Consider the following 19,481-nt stretch of genomic DNA (forward strand, 5'->3'; position numbering starts at 1 on the left):
TTACCAGGGTACTTTAATGTGGAATGCCTCTGGTTAATGGGTTAAATGTACATTTATTTGGCGAATTAAACAAACCACCCTGACAGGCTATTTTGTAATTTCCCATAATTGAAAAATGAGCACAACACAGTTTATTTTTTCATTATGCACATCCCTCTACCTACATGCCTCACAATTAAATGCATCATCTGTGTCATTGATGCACTCATTCAGTTGCTATTTCAGGCCAATCAACCAAATTGAATGCCTGTCTAAGTTTATGGAATTAATCCTGCGCGAGTTTCTCTATCTATGCGTCACAGCAGTCTTTAGACGGAGGCTCTCCTGGGTAAACAAATGTAATGAATGATGATGATAACAATCATAATATGACCTCCTCACACGCGGAACAATACAAGGCAATGGGCGCTGCGGCTCCAGCGCTCGGCTTGCACTTGGAAGCCAGCGACTTCAAACCATGGGTGGAAAAAAAACGATTTTTTCAGCGGCAGGCATCGGGTTTTTTCTTTAATACAATTAAACCCGATTTCGGGGAATTAAAACCTGGTTTAATGAATACGAAACTCTGATCCAAGGCTTAGGCTGCTTCCTCGTCGGTGCTGCTATCGTACTCGGGGCCGTCGGGCACGGGGTAGTCGTAGAATGCGGCGGGCAGGTTGGTCTTGATGAACACGAGCTTCTCCACAATCGTGGGCGCCAGTGAGTTCCTTAGCTTGGAATGGATGAAGCCCATAGTTGAGAAGTGCGGTTCTGCAATTAGAACCAATTAAACCGAATTTCTCCCAATCTCAGATGATCGGGTTTAATATAAAAAGACAATTAAACCCGATTGTAAAAAACCCGACTGTGCCACCCTTGCTTCAAACCCTGTAAGTTGAGTGCCACATTGTGGCAGTACGTGTGCATGGGGCCTCTCTGGACACTTTTCAGCAGCACGGTCAGGCCGTAATTCTTGCCCCGCGTTACCTGGTGTTGCAGTTCCTCCAGCAGCCAGCTCAGCAGCCCGATCTCTCGGCCCTCCTCTGGGTGAGTGATGAGCAGGTCCGCGTCATGCCCACTGGGCTTGCCTCTGCGATAGCGTGCACAAGACGGGCAGACGCACCGCCACGTTCTTTAAAATAAGATGCAGGCCAGGATATGCATGTATAGGCATGTGCATGCATGCACACAAGTGTGTGTGTGTGTGACCGGTAGTGTAGTGGTTAGCTTGCTGCGCTACGAACCCGGCGACCCGAGTTCGATTCCCGCCCATGGCCAACACCAGTGACAATTATCTGAACTGGTCCTGAGCCTCCACTAGGTCGACTCATATGAGTATCTGGTGCGGTGTGTAAAACATCGCCACTGGGGAAACAAAGGCGGTCGGGCATGGTGTTGGCCACCCACCCCTCGTGTACCGTGCTGGCCTTCATTGGTGCTAACAACACTTGCCCCAACATTCTGCTAAGGCTATATGAAGAAGGATCGTTGTCTTTTCCTAGCCTGGACATCTCCTAGGTTGACTGGACTATTTAAAATGTATTAGTATTTTCAACAGCAGGAAAACGCACCACCAGATCACAGCCAGAGACCAGAAGAGAATAAACATTTGTAACAATAGGTGATCCTAGCTGTGATCTAGAAAACAATGGGAATGCAAGAGAAAGGGAGGAGGTAGAAGGGTCGACGGAGCATGAAAGTAGCACGTGGTGTGGAACCAAAATAAATAATCAGACAATGTCTCCTTCATATATTTGTATTTTCACGTGGAAAATATAAAAGTATTCTTTAGATAATCGATCAGACCCATTGCCTTCTGGGAGTGAGTAATTTCAGCAGCATTGATTCAATGCAAGCAAACCTGACTGTCTCATTGACAGAGTCAGGTTTGCTTAAATCAATGCTGGTGCAATGCCAAATATTAGAGGCAAGGACTCTCTCTTCAAGACATGGTCTTCGTTTGACACGTAATTATACGATACATAACTCAAAACAATCATTAGCTTCGTTGTGAAGAATATTAATAACGAAATAGATAAACAGACAATATGTCTCCTTCACATATCTGTCTTCGAGACAGATGCAAAGGTTGCTTGGCATGGATTGTGCTGGCCACAAAAACGAAGTCACGGTCGACTGTATGAAGTGTAATCATATGCAGCTTTACTTTACCATTATCTCATTTCCCTCTATGGCCTGCAGCATTTTAACCCTTCTTTTCCTAGGCTCTGAAAAAAAAGCCTCCTTTAAATTATCTCCATGCCCCAGTTATTCCATGAGTGCAGCGTATTGAGATGTGGTTTATTATTCCCAAATTGTACTGTAAATGTGGTCACGTGCAATGCCACCCTAAATAAATACTCGCTAACGGCGTTTCCTCTAGGAGTGTGGATGGCTAAAAAGAGGATATTTGGCTTGTATGTATGAATATGCACGGACGTATATTTCAAATTCAGCACAGGTTTGATATCTACAAATTCACACGAATGGATTATACCACCTGAACTCAAGATAACCCAGCCAAAATTACATGTGTGTGTTTAAGACAAAGTCAAACATGGGTTGTGATAGTTTTGCGAGCAATATCATTGCTAAATTATAAATAGACCTCTGTTCCTCTCTCCACATCCAAGTTAAGTATGCACGTTGTATTGCTGGTGCCTATGGGCTTTGCAGACCAGTACCTTCAAGGCTGACTGCTGATGAGACATGGAAAGTTGAAACCAGTCAAGTTTTCTTATTTAAACATTCTTCTAGAAGGCTAGAAGGGCCCACAAGCTAATGGACTAAAATGCATTTTTACCTTAACTTGGACAGATGAACAAAGGTATATTCATATTTATTTGTTTGCCAAAAATGCTGCACCACAACAAGTTGTCAAGATACCTGCCGATAAATGGTCTATGGTGGACTATAAGGTGTGTTACACACTTGAAGTGGAAAAGTGCTTCCCTGCTCAAATAACCAATGAGGCGGCACTGATCACCATTGATGGCACTGGACCAGTGGTGGACATTCCACGTTACCGTGGCAGGGGCCAGTCTCTCTACAGGATGACCACTGCTCACTTCCACAAAGTGGCACTCCCTGCAGGATTTGAAGTTGCTGGCTTCCAAGTGCAAGTTAAGTGCTCTGGAAGCAGCGCCACCAGCTAGTATTTTTTCACAGATGTAGGGGTGTTACGGAGGGGCTGTATACATAGGATCACACGGGAAACAAACACAGTGGGCAGGGCTTCGTGAGTGCACGGGGAGGTGCTCTCAACGACGTCCGCACAGGGCAGCCTGGGGGGGCTGACCCCACCCCTCAGCGGGGGGTTTTGGTATAAAAGGGGATGAGCCGGAGAGCTCGGGGTACAATGTTAAAGCTAAACCAGTGAAGACCGAAGATCGTCTAGCTAGAGCCCTGGACTCCCCTGGGTCGCCGCCCTTGTCAGGGCCGCGCAGGACCGAGCCAGCGGCGTGGTCCCGAGAACCAGAGCTAGTGCTCTGGGACTCCGGGTACCGTAGCCCGACTTACCAGTGTCGGGCCAGACAGCCTCCCCTAGCCCGTTAGTGGAGGACTAGGAGGTAGGTCAGAGATAGCTAGCAGTGTATTCCCAGCTAGCCGGGTGAGGGGGCCGATACCCACTCCAGTGTTGTATGTCCGCGGTTGTGAAAACTGTTGCGGAATAAATACGTGTGCCTCAACCCCGGCGTCCAAGAGTCCTCAACGATATTACATCTGGTGACAGAAGTGAACGACCACGAACATGGACACGCGCCGGACAGCTCGAGCCGGGGTACCGGAGGCGGAGGACACCGCTGAAATTGTGGAGCCCGGGACGGCTGAAGAAGGCATCGAGCAGCCGGGCCCGGACGCATCCTTACCGCAGCATCGGGATGAAGGGGAGCCGTCAACAGACGGACTGAGGCTGGCTCACGCCAGACTGGCGGAGCTGCTGTACGCTGCTGCCGCCACGCTCGAACACATCACACGGCTGGGGGCTGGTGGACCGCCACGGGGCGAGGACAGCCGACGACCGGTGCGCCTTCCCGCCATTTCAACGGAGCACAACTTTGAATCTCCCGCCATCGCCGCAGCAGCTGCTGAGGGCGTGGCCGGCCTGAACCTCGGGTCCGACATCGGCCTCACAGGTGCTGCCGCGTCATCACCAGCGGACAGAGCGTCACCACTGGTGCGACCGGCGATGCCATCCGTCGTTCGCGCCGAAGCCCAGCCGAGTAACGGGGACAGCGGAGTGCGAGCTTCCACGGCGGCCGCTGCGCTGCACCAACGGCTACCTCCACTCAAAGAGTTTGTGGGCGAGGAGGGCGACTGGGGCGGCTTCCAGCGGCGCTTCCTCGCGCACCAGGAAATGGCGCAGTGGTCGGATGCCGAGGCCCTCTGCGCGCTGCCGGCGCTCCTCGACAGCGACGCCCTCGCCGCTCTTACATCGGCGCCGAAGGACAAACGCTCCACGCTACAGATGGCGCTGCAGTTGCTGGCTGGGGTCTACGGACCATCGTCGGAATGCAGGCAGCTTTTTTATGATCGCCAGCGGGGGGCAAAGGAGTCGCCCCTGGCGTACCGTACGAGTCTCCTGGCGCTGGCGAAGACGGCCTTCCCAGGAATGGACGACGAAGGCGTGGACACGATGGTAACGGAAAAGATCCTCCTGCTGGCGGACGACCTGGACATCGCCGTCGTTGCACAGGAGGACACAGAAATGGGTTCCCTCCAGGCTGCGCGGCTCCTCCATGCCAACCTGCTGTCGCAGCGACGGAAGGCCAGCAGGGCAGCGGCCGGGCGTACGGTGGCTGCAGCCACCCTCCCGGCGGAGGAAGTTTGCGCCATTGACCATCGACTGCAGCAGAGGGTGGGAGTACGGGCGGACCGGGATGGAGCGAGCCGCTCCGACCATCCGTCATCGCCGCCTGCGCTCCCGCGCTGTTACAACTGCGGCATCCGGGGCCATGTCGCCTCGGGGTGCCGCTCTCCTCGGCAGCGCGGGACGACGCCTCGACGGGACGCCGGCCCTCCTCCCAAGCTCCATCAACATAACCCGGCGAGTCGCGGCACCCCTCATGTTTGGCCCACGCACACACCCGTCACACACTCGCACACCGCAACGAACGGGGGGCCGACATTGCGCACCATCGCGCCAACACGCACCACTATGGGGACTCAGATCGAACCCAGGCAGTGGTCCGTGTTGGCCCATCGCGTTGTGGCTGCATCGTCGGGGTTGTCAGCCGTGGTGGGGCACATTGACGGGGTTGAGGTGCGCATCCTGGTCGATACAGGAGCATCGGCGACCATCATTTCGGAACTAATTTACAATATTCTCCCTGTCCAGAGCCGTCCTTTACTGCCGGTTAACGTCCCATTCTATGCTGCTAACGGGGGCTCACTTGGCATCATTGGACAGATTCGAGCACTAATTTGTATCGGTGATATCAAATTGTCCGGCCCGATTTTTGTTTCCTCCTCGCTGGCGGTTCCGTGCCTGCTGGGGACAGACTTCTTGGGCAAAATGCCGATTCGTATTTTAATAGACCAGGGCTGCATTGAGCTCCCATCGGGACGACGCATGGCGTTTCTGCCGTCCCCTACTGCGGCTCGGACGGCGTTCGCGACAGTACCGGCGTTCGTCGTTAAAACGGTTCGCGTACCGCCGGGGGCACAAATGTTGGTGCCTCTCAAACTTCGTCGGCCCTTCGCTAAAGGCATTGGGGACCAGGGAATTCTGCTGGGGCCATCTAGGGCCGGGGTTAGCGGACCTCATTTGATTCCGGCCCAGACCATCGTAAAAGGGGACGGGGACCCTTTCATCGCGGTCCTCAATGTGGGGTCGCAGACAGTGGTGGTTCCTCAAGGGACCGTGCTTGCTCACACAACGCCGGTGCCCTGTGAGGAACCTGTCGCGAATCACGTAGGCACTGTCCCTCTGCCGCATCCACATTTGGACACCGATGAAGGGTGGCTCGAGGCGCTTTGTGCGGGATCGACGGACCTGTCGGATTTAGAGCGTCAAAAGCTTAAGACACTGCTGCGTGAATTTTCCGACGTTTTCAGTCAGAACAAATTCGATTTGGGCTGTACCCATCTGCTGCGTCACCATATTGATACAGGTGACAGCGCGCCAATACGCCAAAATCCTTTTCGGTTAAGTCCCGCCGAAAAGGACCATGTCAAATCGGCTGTTGATGACATGTTAGCCGCCGACATAATTTCTCCCTCTACCAGCCCGTGGGGAGCGCCGATCGTCCTGGTTAAGAAACAGGATGGCTCGTTGCGGTTTTGCGTCGATTTTCGCCGCCTCAACAAAATTTCTGTTGCCGACGCATACCCGCTCCCACGGATTGACGAATCGCTGGACGCTTTGGCGGGAGCGCGATTCTTCTCCACATTGGATTTGCTTTCGGGATTCTGGCAGCTTCCTCTGGACGATGATTCTAAGCCCAAAACTGCATTCCGTACACCGCACGGTCTCTTCCAATTCAACCGGTTGCCGATGGGACTCCACTCGGCGCCGGCGACTTTCCAGCGATTTATGGAATTGGTTTTGGCTGGATTGCAATGGGACTCGTGCTTAATTTATTTGGATGACGTTATCGTCTTTAGCAGAACATTTGACGAGCATCTCCAGAGGTTGCGGGCGGTTTTCCTCAAAATGCGGGCTGCTAATTTGAAATTTAAACCCCAAAAATGTCATCTGTTACGCGAATCTGTGCGTTATTTGGGACACATCGTTGGACGCTCGGGTATTGCTACCGATCCCGCCAAAAACCAGTGCGTCAGCTCCTGGCCGACTCCCACCTCTGTGGGGGAGGTCAGAAGTTTACTTGGATTCGCGTCGTACTACCGACGCTTTGTCGCGGATTTTGCGACAATTGCAAAGCCCCTACACGCTTTGACGTCAAAGGGGGTCCGCTTTCATTGGGGACAGGAGGAGGAGGCTGCTTTCCGCTCCCTTCGGGACGCTCTGGTTAAAGCTCCTCCCTTGGTTTACCCCGATTTTTCTAAACCCTTTGTGCTCGACACTGATGCGAGCAACACAGGTATTGGGGGCGTGCTTGCCCAGGTGGTTGACGGCGTGGAACGGGTAGTCGCGTACGGTAGTCGGGTGTTGTCTCCAGCGGAGCAAAGATATTGTGTCACCCGTCGGGAACTGTTGGCAATTGTCTATTTCATCCAACAGTACCGCCCATATCTGTACGGTCAGCGGTTCACCGTCCGTACAGATCATGCGGCACTACAGTACGCCCTGCGAGTTCAACAACCATCGGGACAATTGTCTCGATGGTTGGAGGTTCTCCAGGACTTTGATTTTGAAACCACGTACCGTAAGGGCGTCCGCCACACCAATGCGGACGCTCTGTCGCGCATGCCAACCACCCCCGAATGCGAATGCCTCCTGGGGTCGGGTCGTTGCAGGCATCCGGGGGAAATATCTGTTCCGGTCTTGGCGGCCGCAGACGACGCAGCGTCAATGACGAATTCGATCGCACAACAGGGATCAGATTCCCTGTTGGGCTTGCCTGTCACTGAATGGGGGCGCCTACAGATGGAGGATACCTCCCTCCTCGCGTTGCGTCGTCGCGTCGGGGATGCTGGGCGGGGGAGGGGTGATGCCGACGCATGGGAAATGGTCACGGGTCTGCTGATGCATTGGGACGGGAAATCCCATCGACACCGGCTGGTGGTCCCTTCTGGGTTACGGGGTAAGGTGGTGTGGGCCGCTCATGAGCGCCTCCTCCACCTGGGGACCCAAAAGACCCTCGCCTTGCTCCAGCTTGATTTTTTTTGACCGGGCATGACAAGGGATGTCGCAAAGGAAACCACCAGCACGGGAGTCTAACCCGCCTTTACAGTCTATCAGAGTCTCCAGAGTCAACGAACTTGTCGCGCTGGATATTCTGGGCCCATTCCCCGCCACCTCCAGGGGCAATAGATATTTGTTGACCGGGGTGGAGTACTTTACGCGCTGGCCTATGGCCTGGCCCCTGGCCAACCAGTCGGCAGCAGCCATCGTGGAGGCCTTTGTCCAGGGATACGTCCTGGACAAAGGTGCTCCCGAGCGGCTGCTGACCGACCAGGGCAAACATTTTTCCGGCAAACTGCTCCAACAAGTCTGTGAGCTCCTGGGCACGAAAAAAATTCGTACCTCTCCCTATCACCCGCAAACTGACGGGATGGTCGAGCGTCTGCACCGAACCATCACGTCCATGTTGTCACAGCAGGTTTCGGACTCACAGACCGATTGGGACCTGCAAATTCAAGGGGTCCTGGCAGCATACAGATTGGCCCCCCATGCGGCAACGGGATTTTCCCCCTTCTTCCTCATGTATGGCCGCGAACCTGACCCACCTGTTCGGGCCCAGCTGCAGATCCCCGCGCCGCAGGGTAAAACTAAATTGGCCGACCATGTTAAATTTAATCTTGCGAAATTAACAGAGGCACGGGATGCTGCCATACAAAATTCCGACCTACGTCAGAAAGCTAATGAGCGGCTCAGACTGGGTCGCGCGCACGTGCTACAGTGGAAGCCGGGGGACAAGGCATGGCTGCACTGTCCCCAGGTACCACTCGCGACCTCCTCTAAACTGGTGCGGCCGTGGCGGGGCCCTGTCGGGGTGGTGGAGGTTTTGCAGCCTCAGTGCGTACGCATCAAATGGGGGAAGCGCCAGTGGTTTGTGCACCCCTCCAGATTGAAACCCTTCATTGCGGTGCGAAGTCACACTCCACACACGCGTGGCCAAACATGTGGGGGGTCGACCGACTCAAAGGGTCCGTCTCCGCTGCTCTCGCCTGACGTGTTGCCGGCTGTCCCGCCCCCAGGTGCACCAGGAATGACGGGCTCACGCCCGACAACCCCTACGGGGGATGCCGAGGGTCTCGCGACATCGAGAGGAGACTCACTTGGAAATGGACAGTTGCCACCCGACGGGCCGCCATCCGGGGTTGCCCCGTGTTACGGGCCTGCTGCAAGGACGCGCGCAAGAATGCGCAGACTCTTGTGATGCACAAAAAAAAATAATTATTATTTTTCACATGTTATGTTCACTGTGTGCGGCGTCGGTGGGGTGTTCCTGGCACATTGGATTGTACGTATGTTGTGTTCACTGGGTGTTGTGTGTGTGCTGGGGTTCCCTGCAAATTGTATATACGTTGGTTTTACGGATTTCGTATTTATTCGGGGGTGGGGTGCATCGGGTTATTTTCCCTTCTTGCTTTTCTGGTTCTTGTTGTTGTTCTCGTTCGCGTTATTGTTGAAAAAAATTGTGAGGCACACGCGGGGTCGAGGGGTAAATAAACTTTTATTGTCGTTTGTTGCAGCCAGGACGGCTGCGAGCTGTACAGGGGGGGGTGATGTAGGGGTGTTACGGAGGGGCTGTATACATAGGATCACACGGGAAACAAAAACAGTGGGCGGGGCTTCGTGAGTGCACGGGGAGGTGCTCTCAACGACGTCCGCACAGGGCAGCCTGGGGGGGCTGGCCCCACCCCTCAGCGGGGGGTTTTGGTATAAAAGGGGATGAGCCGGAGAGCTTGGGGTACAATGTTAAAGCTAAACCAGTGAAGACCGAAGATCGTCTAGCTAGAGCCCTGGACTCCCCTGGGTCGCCGCCCTTGTCAGGGCCGCGCAGGACCGAGCCAGCGGCGTGGTCCCGAGAACCAGAGCTAGTGCTCTGGGACTCCGGGTACCGTAGCCCGACTTACCAGTGTCGGGCCAGACAGCCTCCCCTAGCCCGTTAGTGGAGGACTAGGAGGTAGGTCAGAGATAGCTAGCAGTGTATTCCCAGCTAGCCGGGTGAGGGGGCCGATACCCCCTCCAGTGTTGTATGTCCGCGGTTGTGACAACTGTTGCGGAATAAATACGTGTGCCTCAACCCCGGCGTCCAAGAGTCCTCAACAATATTACACATATAACGAGGTGATATTATGATTACACTGTGTAACAAAAAAAATATATTTTTTTGTTCCTGGGTAGTAAGTGTTATTTTCCAATTGTTTATGCCTCAAAAGTACAGAAAATGGCTATTATTCCACACAAACTTTGCTTTTGTGACCAGGACACAAAAAAAGTTAATAATCCACTCCATTAATAACACTGTGTAACAAAATGTATTATTTTTTTGTGGGGAATAATAGACATCTTCTATACTTTTGAGGCAGAAGCAATTAGCAAATAACACTTATTACCCAGGAACAAAAATCGTGTTACATAGTGTTATGATTAAATATGCTTGATTTGAAGCTTTCGTGACTGCAGGAATCCATACTCTTTGGTTCTTTTTGGTAAAGTCACATAAAAATATAATCCAGCAGTTCCACTGATCAGTTAAGTGGTTGTAAAAAATATAATCCAGCAGTTACACTGCTGGATTATATTTTTTCTGCCTGAGGACGACCGCTTGTGTTGCGATCGAAACGTCGTGATTTATTTTATTTTATACTCTACGTGACTTTACCGAAAGAACCAAAGAATATTCATTATGCTTGCTTGCTCAGGAAAGCCTCAGTCTCAAGACTCTCTTTAATGAGGGTCCTGCCAACTTTTTTCACAGTTGGGGGGGGGGCGATGTTGCTATCTGTAATCCCAGTTTTGTAATATGCAGGTAATTCTTCAGCATTGGAATATTTGGCCAGTTACACCAGCGAATCAAGAGGAAACCCATGCAGAACAGGTGAAGAACATACAAACTCTACACAGAAAGGCAAGAGAACCCATGCACTTCTGGGTGTGAGGCATGAGTGTTGCCACTGCGCCATCCTGCCGCGCTATTGTTTGTGACGTCTTTTAGCAGCGGGAAATTCCTCTAGTAAAACACATCGTGGTCCTCTAAAGTCAGTCGCTTTATTTATTTTCACTTTTGCGCTGTGTTCACGTTTCTCCTGATTAATGCCAACCGCAAAAGACTGAGCAAGGACCGTTGGTCGCGTGACCTTCTTGACCTATTGTCATGAACACAACCACTTAACTGCTGTCTCAATTAACCTCCAAGCACCGTGCATAGCGAGCAGGCGTCGCTTGCTAGTGCGACACGATTGGCCCAGGCACACGCGAGACATCACCAAATGCACATTTCGGCCAATCAAGCCAAGCTTAGCGGCTCGGTATGTCCCGTAACACTGCAAGATTAGATGGAATAGAACGCACATGAAGTAGCATGGGAGGTAAGTGTCTCTCAACCTTGAGTGACCGGGTTCAATTATCATTTGGGTCCAGACTGTATGTGTGTTGAACTTCTTCTGCACCGTACGTAGCCAATCGTGCTAATAGGAGGTGCGGGGGAAGGACAACAAACTAAACATAAAAATCACTTCTGAATAAATTAGTTTTCAATCTAGACTTAAAAGTGCACAGCTCCAGTGGCTTCCTAGTATCGGAAGAGCATTCCAGACGACCGCATAAGCGAATCTAAAAGCACGTGATGCAGTTGTGTGATGGGTGAGTGTGAGTGGGTTAGTGAGTGAGTGGTTGAATTTGCACGTCCGCTTTTGCGTCTGATCCACGAGGGGTGGGGTGAAGCATGGGTAACTTCACTCCTCCCAATCCGATAAGCACTTTATGCAAGAGCCTACATTTCTTTTCACTTGAAACTCGATTGTGATATGCAACGTCCCTTCATAAAACCCACCATGCGTTGCTCACTGCCAATATTGAGTCTGTTTCATAATGATAACCACTGAAAACACTGACGAAATACAGAGAAGTTCAAATTATATTGGGAGGAATTTTTCCATCCTTTAAAAAAGTAATAGTTTTGTTTTACACTTTGTGCTTAAGCAGTAAAAATATCCAACTGAACCAGCCAGAGGATGAGAGATATGTGTTTGCAGAAGCTTTTTTTTTTACCCAAAGAAGTGGACACTTAAAAGTTGTGCAAGAAAGAGAGTTCTTGAGCTACATGCCATTAATTGGGCGTGTGACTGCTGAACGTGCAGGAAGGCATTTTGCTAATCTCTGCAGCGGAAGGCGCAAGTTTTTTGCTGATACGGTGCACAAACACAGGATCGAACAGCGGCTAAAACTCCGCGCTAAATCAGCAACACATGGGGGCGCGCGCTTTTTGCGGCCACATCCCTGCAGGACATGGCAGCGTAACGTAATTATTGTCGGTCAAATGTTACATTACATCCATTTCAATTGGTTCTCGGAATGCGACACGTAAACTCATCCCTTATCCGACTGCATATTTTTCCAATGTGGTGGACTGGTTATGGGAAACTGTTAATGCAAATGTGGTTTTTTTTAGCTATACGTATAGTGTTATGGCTACAAAGTCAAATATAAAAGTGTCTCCCGGCTCACGTGAGCCTGGGGGTGATGCTCATCTCCATGACTGGGCCTCAATTCTTTATTCATACGGTGTGGACCAGCTGCTGTACAGGCAAACCACTGTTGACTTCGCACAATGCAGTACAATTTAGAAGTGTTCTATAAACGAACATTCTCAATGAAGATACCGCCAGGAAAAATACATGTCAGAAATATAGTGTATTAGCAGTAGGGTTGGTAGCCAAAGACAAATCATTACGTAAATCAAGACACTCACTTTCAGGGAAAGGAAGTCATGAGCAAATTGCATAAAGTAAATAGGTTGCTGAACGATATGTATAATTGTGTTAGTGGTAACCACTCAAAGGGATGCTGCCATGGTTTAAAAGCACGGTGGACTTGCAAACCAGAGGTCACCGGTTGGATCTCCCGGCATGCCAGTTAAAACTATGGGAATGTTTCTTAAATCCCTCTGACTCAGTCCACTCAGAATCCTACATAGGTACACCACATTTAGTTAATCGGCAGGTTGTGTGCAGTGGAGTAAAGTGTGGGTGCTTCCACTGCTTCCAAAATGTCTGGCCAGCATGGAAGAGTAGGCCAAATAGGCTCTTGAGCAGTGGTTCTCAACCAGGGGTACACGGACCCCTGACGGTACGTGGCAATGTCCCAGGGGTAGGTGAGTTGATTTAGAAATGTGTAAAATTATATAATACATGAGTTGTGAATAATCGTGTATAAATCTGCCAATATAAAATAACTATGATAACATTTGTATCCATTTGATAACCTAGAATGATATAAAAGACATTTCTAAACTCATTGATCCTAAATAATGTGGTTTCCAAGAGTAACCGGCGAGCGTGAACAAATTATTTTTTATTCGCTTGCAGTTACTCGCTATTTTGGATACCTCACAAAACAGACAACTGATGAACATATTTGCGTTAATTATTCATACATTTATTTCTCAGAACCATGTTGGGTCAGGAGAGGAGGTGGGTGTGTGGGTTACCCGGTTGAAACAAAATTCAACAAGGGGGCGGGGGGGATACAAGTAGCCAATGAAAGGTTGAGAACCACTGCTGCAGAAGGGCTCTGTAGAGGTCCTGCCAAACGGAGGCCCTTCCACTCGCGCTCGCGAGCTGCGGCGCGACTGCACCGCGTGGAATTTTTCTCTGGGTCCTCCCGTTTTGTCCCCCCTCCAACCACATTTAGAATCGGCGTGCATTTAGAGTATCTGGCTACCAGTGGGGGGTGGGTGGCACGTGCCCCCCCCCAATGATCCGATCGAATCCCGAATTTCGATCAGATCATTGGGGTTTATTAGTAACGAGCTTTATTACCCGGCTTCGCCCAGGACTTGGATTCACCACGCCCGCGCCCAGTGGCAATGTTCACACACCACACCAGTTACTCGTTTAAGGCTGAGTCGACCTAGGGGAGGCCCAGGACCGGTTCAAATAATCGTCACCGGTGGTGGCCGTGAGCGGGAATCGAACTCGGGTCGCCGGGTTCGTAGCGCGGCACGCTAACCGCTACACTACAATGCGTTACGCTTCCACGTGCGCGGGTCACATGACAGATTTGACGTCACAGCTCACTTGCAGTGAAAAAACTATATGCATTATTGAGCTCCCCCCCAAAAAAATCTAAAGTGTATTTTTATAATTTTTGCATGGTGTACAGTCTGGAAAGTACCCACATGGCAAATTTTAAGTTTGTTGCATGTCGGGAAGTACGCTAAACATTTTGAATAGACACACATAATCACAACTTTGCCTTTTATATGTATGGAGATAAATCGGCATTTTGCGACCCCCACTGCCACTGTGTAGCATATTATTATGTGCCAGGGACTCTATGAGATGATAGGACAATAGTCCATAATTGGCAATAAGTAACGGCAAAGCAGTTATAAGTGACTCACAGAATTGTGCGCAGTTGCGTACACAGTGCACGACTTCCCTGAAGGCATTCACCTTCAGCAAGCGCGATGCCGATCACACAACGCGGTTCGAATTCGACCCTCGATCGATGGCTGCGCCATCGCCGCACACACGCGTCGAATAAAAGGCAAGCGACAAGTCCTTACTTACTAACAACTCCAATCATTTTTCATTGCTGGACGGGTTGCCCCCCCTACCTGAAAATCCTGGCTCCGCCATTGCATGCATGATAAGCCACTTCATTGACCTATCATTTGTGGCCATGTCGCTTCTGAAAAAAAAGTTACGTAGCTCAATGGGGCCTTACCTGCTAATATAAAAATAGTATTTTTTGTATTTTAACATTTCATAGCGTGAGCGAGCTATGGCGGAGCTGCACCTTTACCTTTTACAACTCGCTGCAGTCAAATGCCCCCTCCCTGCCGATACTGATTAAGTAAACACAATAATAACATTATAGAGCTGCTTGAAAACAAACAAAACTCAATTTAAATACCAACCTTTTCAAACAGTCGAGGAAATATATTGTTTTGGTTATGACATCCAGTCAAAATTAACCTTTATTTAGCTTTACTTGTGGCAAGCCTGTAATTAGCATTGGAATTAAAGGAATAATGGGGTAATTTCAAGCTTGAATTCAGCCTTTACAATGGCCAATCATTGCAGGGCTTGTGCACCTACTATTATGTATTGCTCTGTACTTGATTATGGTAAATTGGGCTTCAGGCACAATGGTGCATCACACTTGAGTTATTTAATTCCCTTCATATCAAAAATGGAGCATTCAATCATCAACCACGTACTATGCATACCAAGTTTCTGCCCACAGCTGAGCAGATAATAGTCTATAGGATAGTTTAGGCATTTTAATGTAACAGTAGATGAAGCATTTATAGCCAGTCAATGTTGGTGCACGCCATTAATCCAGCGCTCTGGAGGCGAGGGTTGGCGTATCACAAAAAAGTTTTTCAACTTCCTTCCATTGTGCATTGAGGTGCCATGCCTCAGCCAGGAGAAGGCAGTACAGCGACACGTGGGCTCCACCGCTCCTTCTGTACGGGGATAGAGCGTTGCCCCCTCGCACACGTGGGCTTTCTCCGGGTGCTCTGGTTTCCTCCCACATGTAAACACGACACTCGTCAATTGGCCGATAACAAGTTAATCTTTCGATTTAAAGCTTCTTTCGTGACTGCAGGGATTCATCTTCTTGGTTCTTTCGGTAAAGTCACGTAGAAGGGAAATAATAAAATAATAAAAATAAAACATAATAATATAATATAATAATATAATAAAATAAAATAATATAATAATAATATATTATAACCTTTCGATTTAAAGCTTCTTTCGTGACTGCAGGGATTCATCTTCTTGGTTCTTTCGGTAAAGTCACGTAGAAGGGAAATAATAAAATAATAAAAATAAAACATAATAAAATAATATAATATAATAAAATATAATAATATAATAAAAAATATATATATAATAATAATATATTATTATATTTCGATTTAAAGCTTTCGTGACTGCAGGGATTCATCTTCTTGGTTCTTTCGGTAAAGTCACGTAGAAGGGAAATAATAAAATAATAAAAATAAAACATAATAAAATAATATAATATAATAAAATATAATAATATAATAAAATAAAATAATATAATAATAATATATTATTAAATTTCGATTTAAAGCTTCTTTCGTGACTGCAGGGATCCATCTTCTTGGTTCTTTCGGTAAAGTCACGTAGAAGGGAAATAATAAAATAAAATAATAAAAATAAAACATAATAAAATAATATAATATAATAAAATATAATAATATAATAAAAAAAATATATAATAATAATATATTATTATATTTCGATTTAAAGCTTTCGTGACTGCAGGGATTCATCTTCTTGGTTCTTTTGGTAAAGTCACGTAGAAGGGAAATAATAAAATAATAAAAATAAAACATAATAATATAATATAATAATATAATAAAATAAAATAATATAATAATAATATATTATTAAATTTCGATTTAAAGCTTCTTTCGTGACTGCAGGGATTCATCTTCTTGGTTCTTTCGGTAAAGTCACGTAGAAGGGAAATAATAAAATAATAAAAATAAAACATAATAAAATAATTCTCACGACGTTTCGGCCACAACGCCAGCAGCCGTCCTCAGGTGAAGAACAGGGCTATCGAGAAGACAGAGTCTGTGTTGCGTTGTGGCCGAAACGTCGTGAGAATTATTTTATTATGTTTTATTTTTATTACTTTATTATTTCCATTCTACGTGACTTTACCGAAAGAACCAAGAAGAACAAGTTAATCTACCGAGGACCTTACGGCCTGTAGGAGATATAAATTTCTGCTTGTCTACGGTTCCTCGCCCCTCTGAGTCGTCAGTCTCTTTTCTAGAGTTGGAAAACACCGTGCTTGTTACAAGCTGAAATTACCATGAGGATAGGAAAACCTCTGAGCCTCAAGACTTTTTTTAGGAGGGTTCTGCTAAGTTTCACAGTGGGGTGGGGGGGGGCAATGTTGCCATTCATTTTTCCAAATGGAGTGGTTTGCAGGTACATTTTCAACTTATTATTTGGGTCTGTTGGTAAAGTAACATAGACATGTGAATCTCTCCGATCTTGTAAATTTCTCACATTAACATCACTAGCCCTGCCCACTTCGTTTATGACCCTTGGGCTACACCCATTTCAAACCTTTAAAACAGCCTGCCTCAGCAGCTTTCCCCCTCTTTTTTCTCCTGATGACGATTGCTTGTGTTGCGATCGAAACGTTGTGATATTTTTTTATTCACTTTTTTCCCAATTATTTTAATTATTTTATTGTTATAATTTTTTCTATCTACGTGACTTTACCGAAAGACCCAAAGAATATGAATTCCTGCAGTCACGAAAGCTTTAAGTCAACATTTTCAACCGTTGCAGATTTGGACGATGATGCCAGCACACACGTGGCCTACTCCCCAAATCAAATCACGGGGTTGACGACAAAAAGCAGCGAGCGTGATACTGATCAGCCCATGATGCTAATACAGGTTTACAATATAGCGCAGAGTGCCCTGGATTTGATACCGAAGTGCGATGTTCTCCTGTGTTCCGGGTGCTTCGAGGAGCAAGAGTTAGGACAGTATGATTAAATAAAAAAAGCTGTACTCATGGTGTTTTACTTTCACAATAGGCTGGTAACCCATCGAGCAACAGAAACGATCTTACGCAATGGTGATACCACCTGATTCTAATACTGAGATGCTGATGGACTGCACTATAACCAGCAAAGAGCACTCGGAATCTGTTCTATAAGACGAGGGTATAATAGGCTGCAGCACCCCAGTCAACTTCCTCCGACGACCCTAATTCCTGACCCGACTCCAACGTCTCGCTCTCTATGTGCACCTAACCACATCTCTCCCCCGGTCCTACGCTGTGCTCCTCCATCAGCTCAACTATCCGGCCACCAGACCTCTGCCCCTACCACCCTTCGCCTACCCTCATCCATGCCCATTTCACCACTTCCCGCGTGCGCCCCATACCCCACTACCTCTCATCCACACTGCACCCATCAGACACCCTCACTCACCATCACACTCCACCGTATTCTGCCGTACCTACCCCAGCAACATCAGCTCCATTCCCAGCCCCTGTCCCTCCATCTATTCTATCACCTCCCTCTCTGAACGCCGTCGGCTTGCATTTAAAGCACCCTGGAAAGGGCATTTTATAAATCCAAAATAGAATAGAAACTGATACAGATCGCAGTGTAGTTGTCTGCTGTATATGTCATCCCCCATACATAAAAAAAACCTGTGCTGTCCAAACTAGACACTCCACCCTTGTGTGGTTGTGTGAAGACTTGCAATCATGCACATATTTCGGTGCTGGGGAGTCACTGTAATTGAATATATTTTACTTTTGTGCTGCTGTGGAGTGTTTAATCTCAAGTGTCTCCCATTGTTATGACAATCTGGGTGCCTGCAGCACATGGGTTCCGAGAGATCCATTTAAAATTCACTTCGATGTGCGGTACACGTTTCTAAACATTATCAGTATGTATGTAGAACTTCTTTTGCGCCATACATAGCCTCCCATGCTAATCGGAGGTACGATATCATTATTCATTTGTTGAACCAAAAAAAGGTTTCAATGAGTCTTGACGCTACTTTTCAAGAGGGTTCAACGATGAGATTTTGGGCCAATCCATTGCTGAGTAATTCAGCACGTGGGATGACTCTGGACAATGGGGAACAAATCCCCGAGTAAAAGGGCAGAACACCCGAGAATTGGTTTATTTAAAACCCACACCAACTTGCTGTCCCGCTACTGGTCACCTCATCGGAGTATCTCATGCAAGATGTTTTGCAACAACTCCCTACTTGCTTGAGCAATTGGGGAATTGCTTTTCTCCTTTGACAGCCCTGAACCATTGGTAGGAATTCCACATTCCCATGGTGGGAAAAAAGTAATTATTACAGAATAATTGAACCATATGGCGCTACCCCAGGGTACCATAGTACCCCGACTCTCGCATAATGTCCGTGATGCAGTCATCTTTAGTCTGTTGATGGTCGGCGATACGGCAATCGACTCATCTCAACGAGCTGTACACGATGCACCACTACGGTGCGTACCGCGAGCGTTCACGGTTTCGGCGCAATCGTCCTCGCTGCGTTTCGACATCGCGGAGTAGCACAGATTTCGGATTGATTGGTACCCCAGTCGCGGAGTTAAGTACACCCCTGGAAAAAATAGTGTCTCAGAAATAAAATATTTAATTGCCTCGGCCATTTTTCATTAGTTGGTACCCTGAGGAACCGCCATGAGGATCATTGCTAACTTCCTGTAAAGTGAAGTGAAATCAGAGGCAGTCTCATCCTGCTTTTAGAGCAGCAGTATTGGATTGCGATCATCTCTGTTACCATCCAAGAGCAGAAATGTGCACATTCCTCACAAAAGACAATCTTCATTGAGTTCCCATAAAAATGAAAAAGAAAACACATTTTAACGTTTATTGCAGGACTCAAACTCGGATGCACCTATTTATAACCAAATTTATTGGCAGATGGAACACTTTTATATGAGATTTCAACCATGGAACAAGTATCGTAGCATGGGCACGTCCAATTACCACAGCTGGCTACCTATGGTGCGAAATAAGTTTAACATACATATGTAGTATAGTAAACTACGGCGGGAGACCACTTGACGGGTAGCACACTTTATTAACACTTGGGTTCCCTCAATAACACGTGTGGTTACTACAGCTCACGCTACACGTTCTACCCGAC

General features: G+C 48.1%; 1 protein-coding gene across 2 annotated transcripts in view; it reads right to left on the reverse strand.

The window, feature by feature from the left end:
- Positions 1-19,481, reverse strand: part of LOC144717683 (DNA-directed DNA/RNA polymerase mu-like) — a 92,375-nt gene that overhangs the window by 37,955 nt on the left and 34,939 nt on the right. For both annotated transcript variants that reach the window (XM_078593231.1, XM_078593230.1), the window contains exon 8: positions 967-1,069. In XM_078593231.1, coding sequence (XP_078449357.1) covers positions 967-1,069 — 103 coding nt within the window. The remainder of the gene's footprint in view (positions 1-966; positions 1,070-19,481) is intronic.

The sequence above is a fragment of the Lampetra planeri genome, chromosome 4 (genome assembly GCF_965212315.1).
Source record: "Lampetra planeri chromosome 4, kcLamPlan1.2.h2, whole genome shotgun sequence".
Classification (NCBI taxonomy): domain Eukaryota; kingdom Metazoa; phylum Chordata; class Hyperoartia; order Petromyzontiformes; family Petromyzontidae; genus Lampetra; species Lampetra planeri.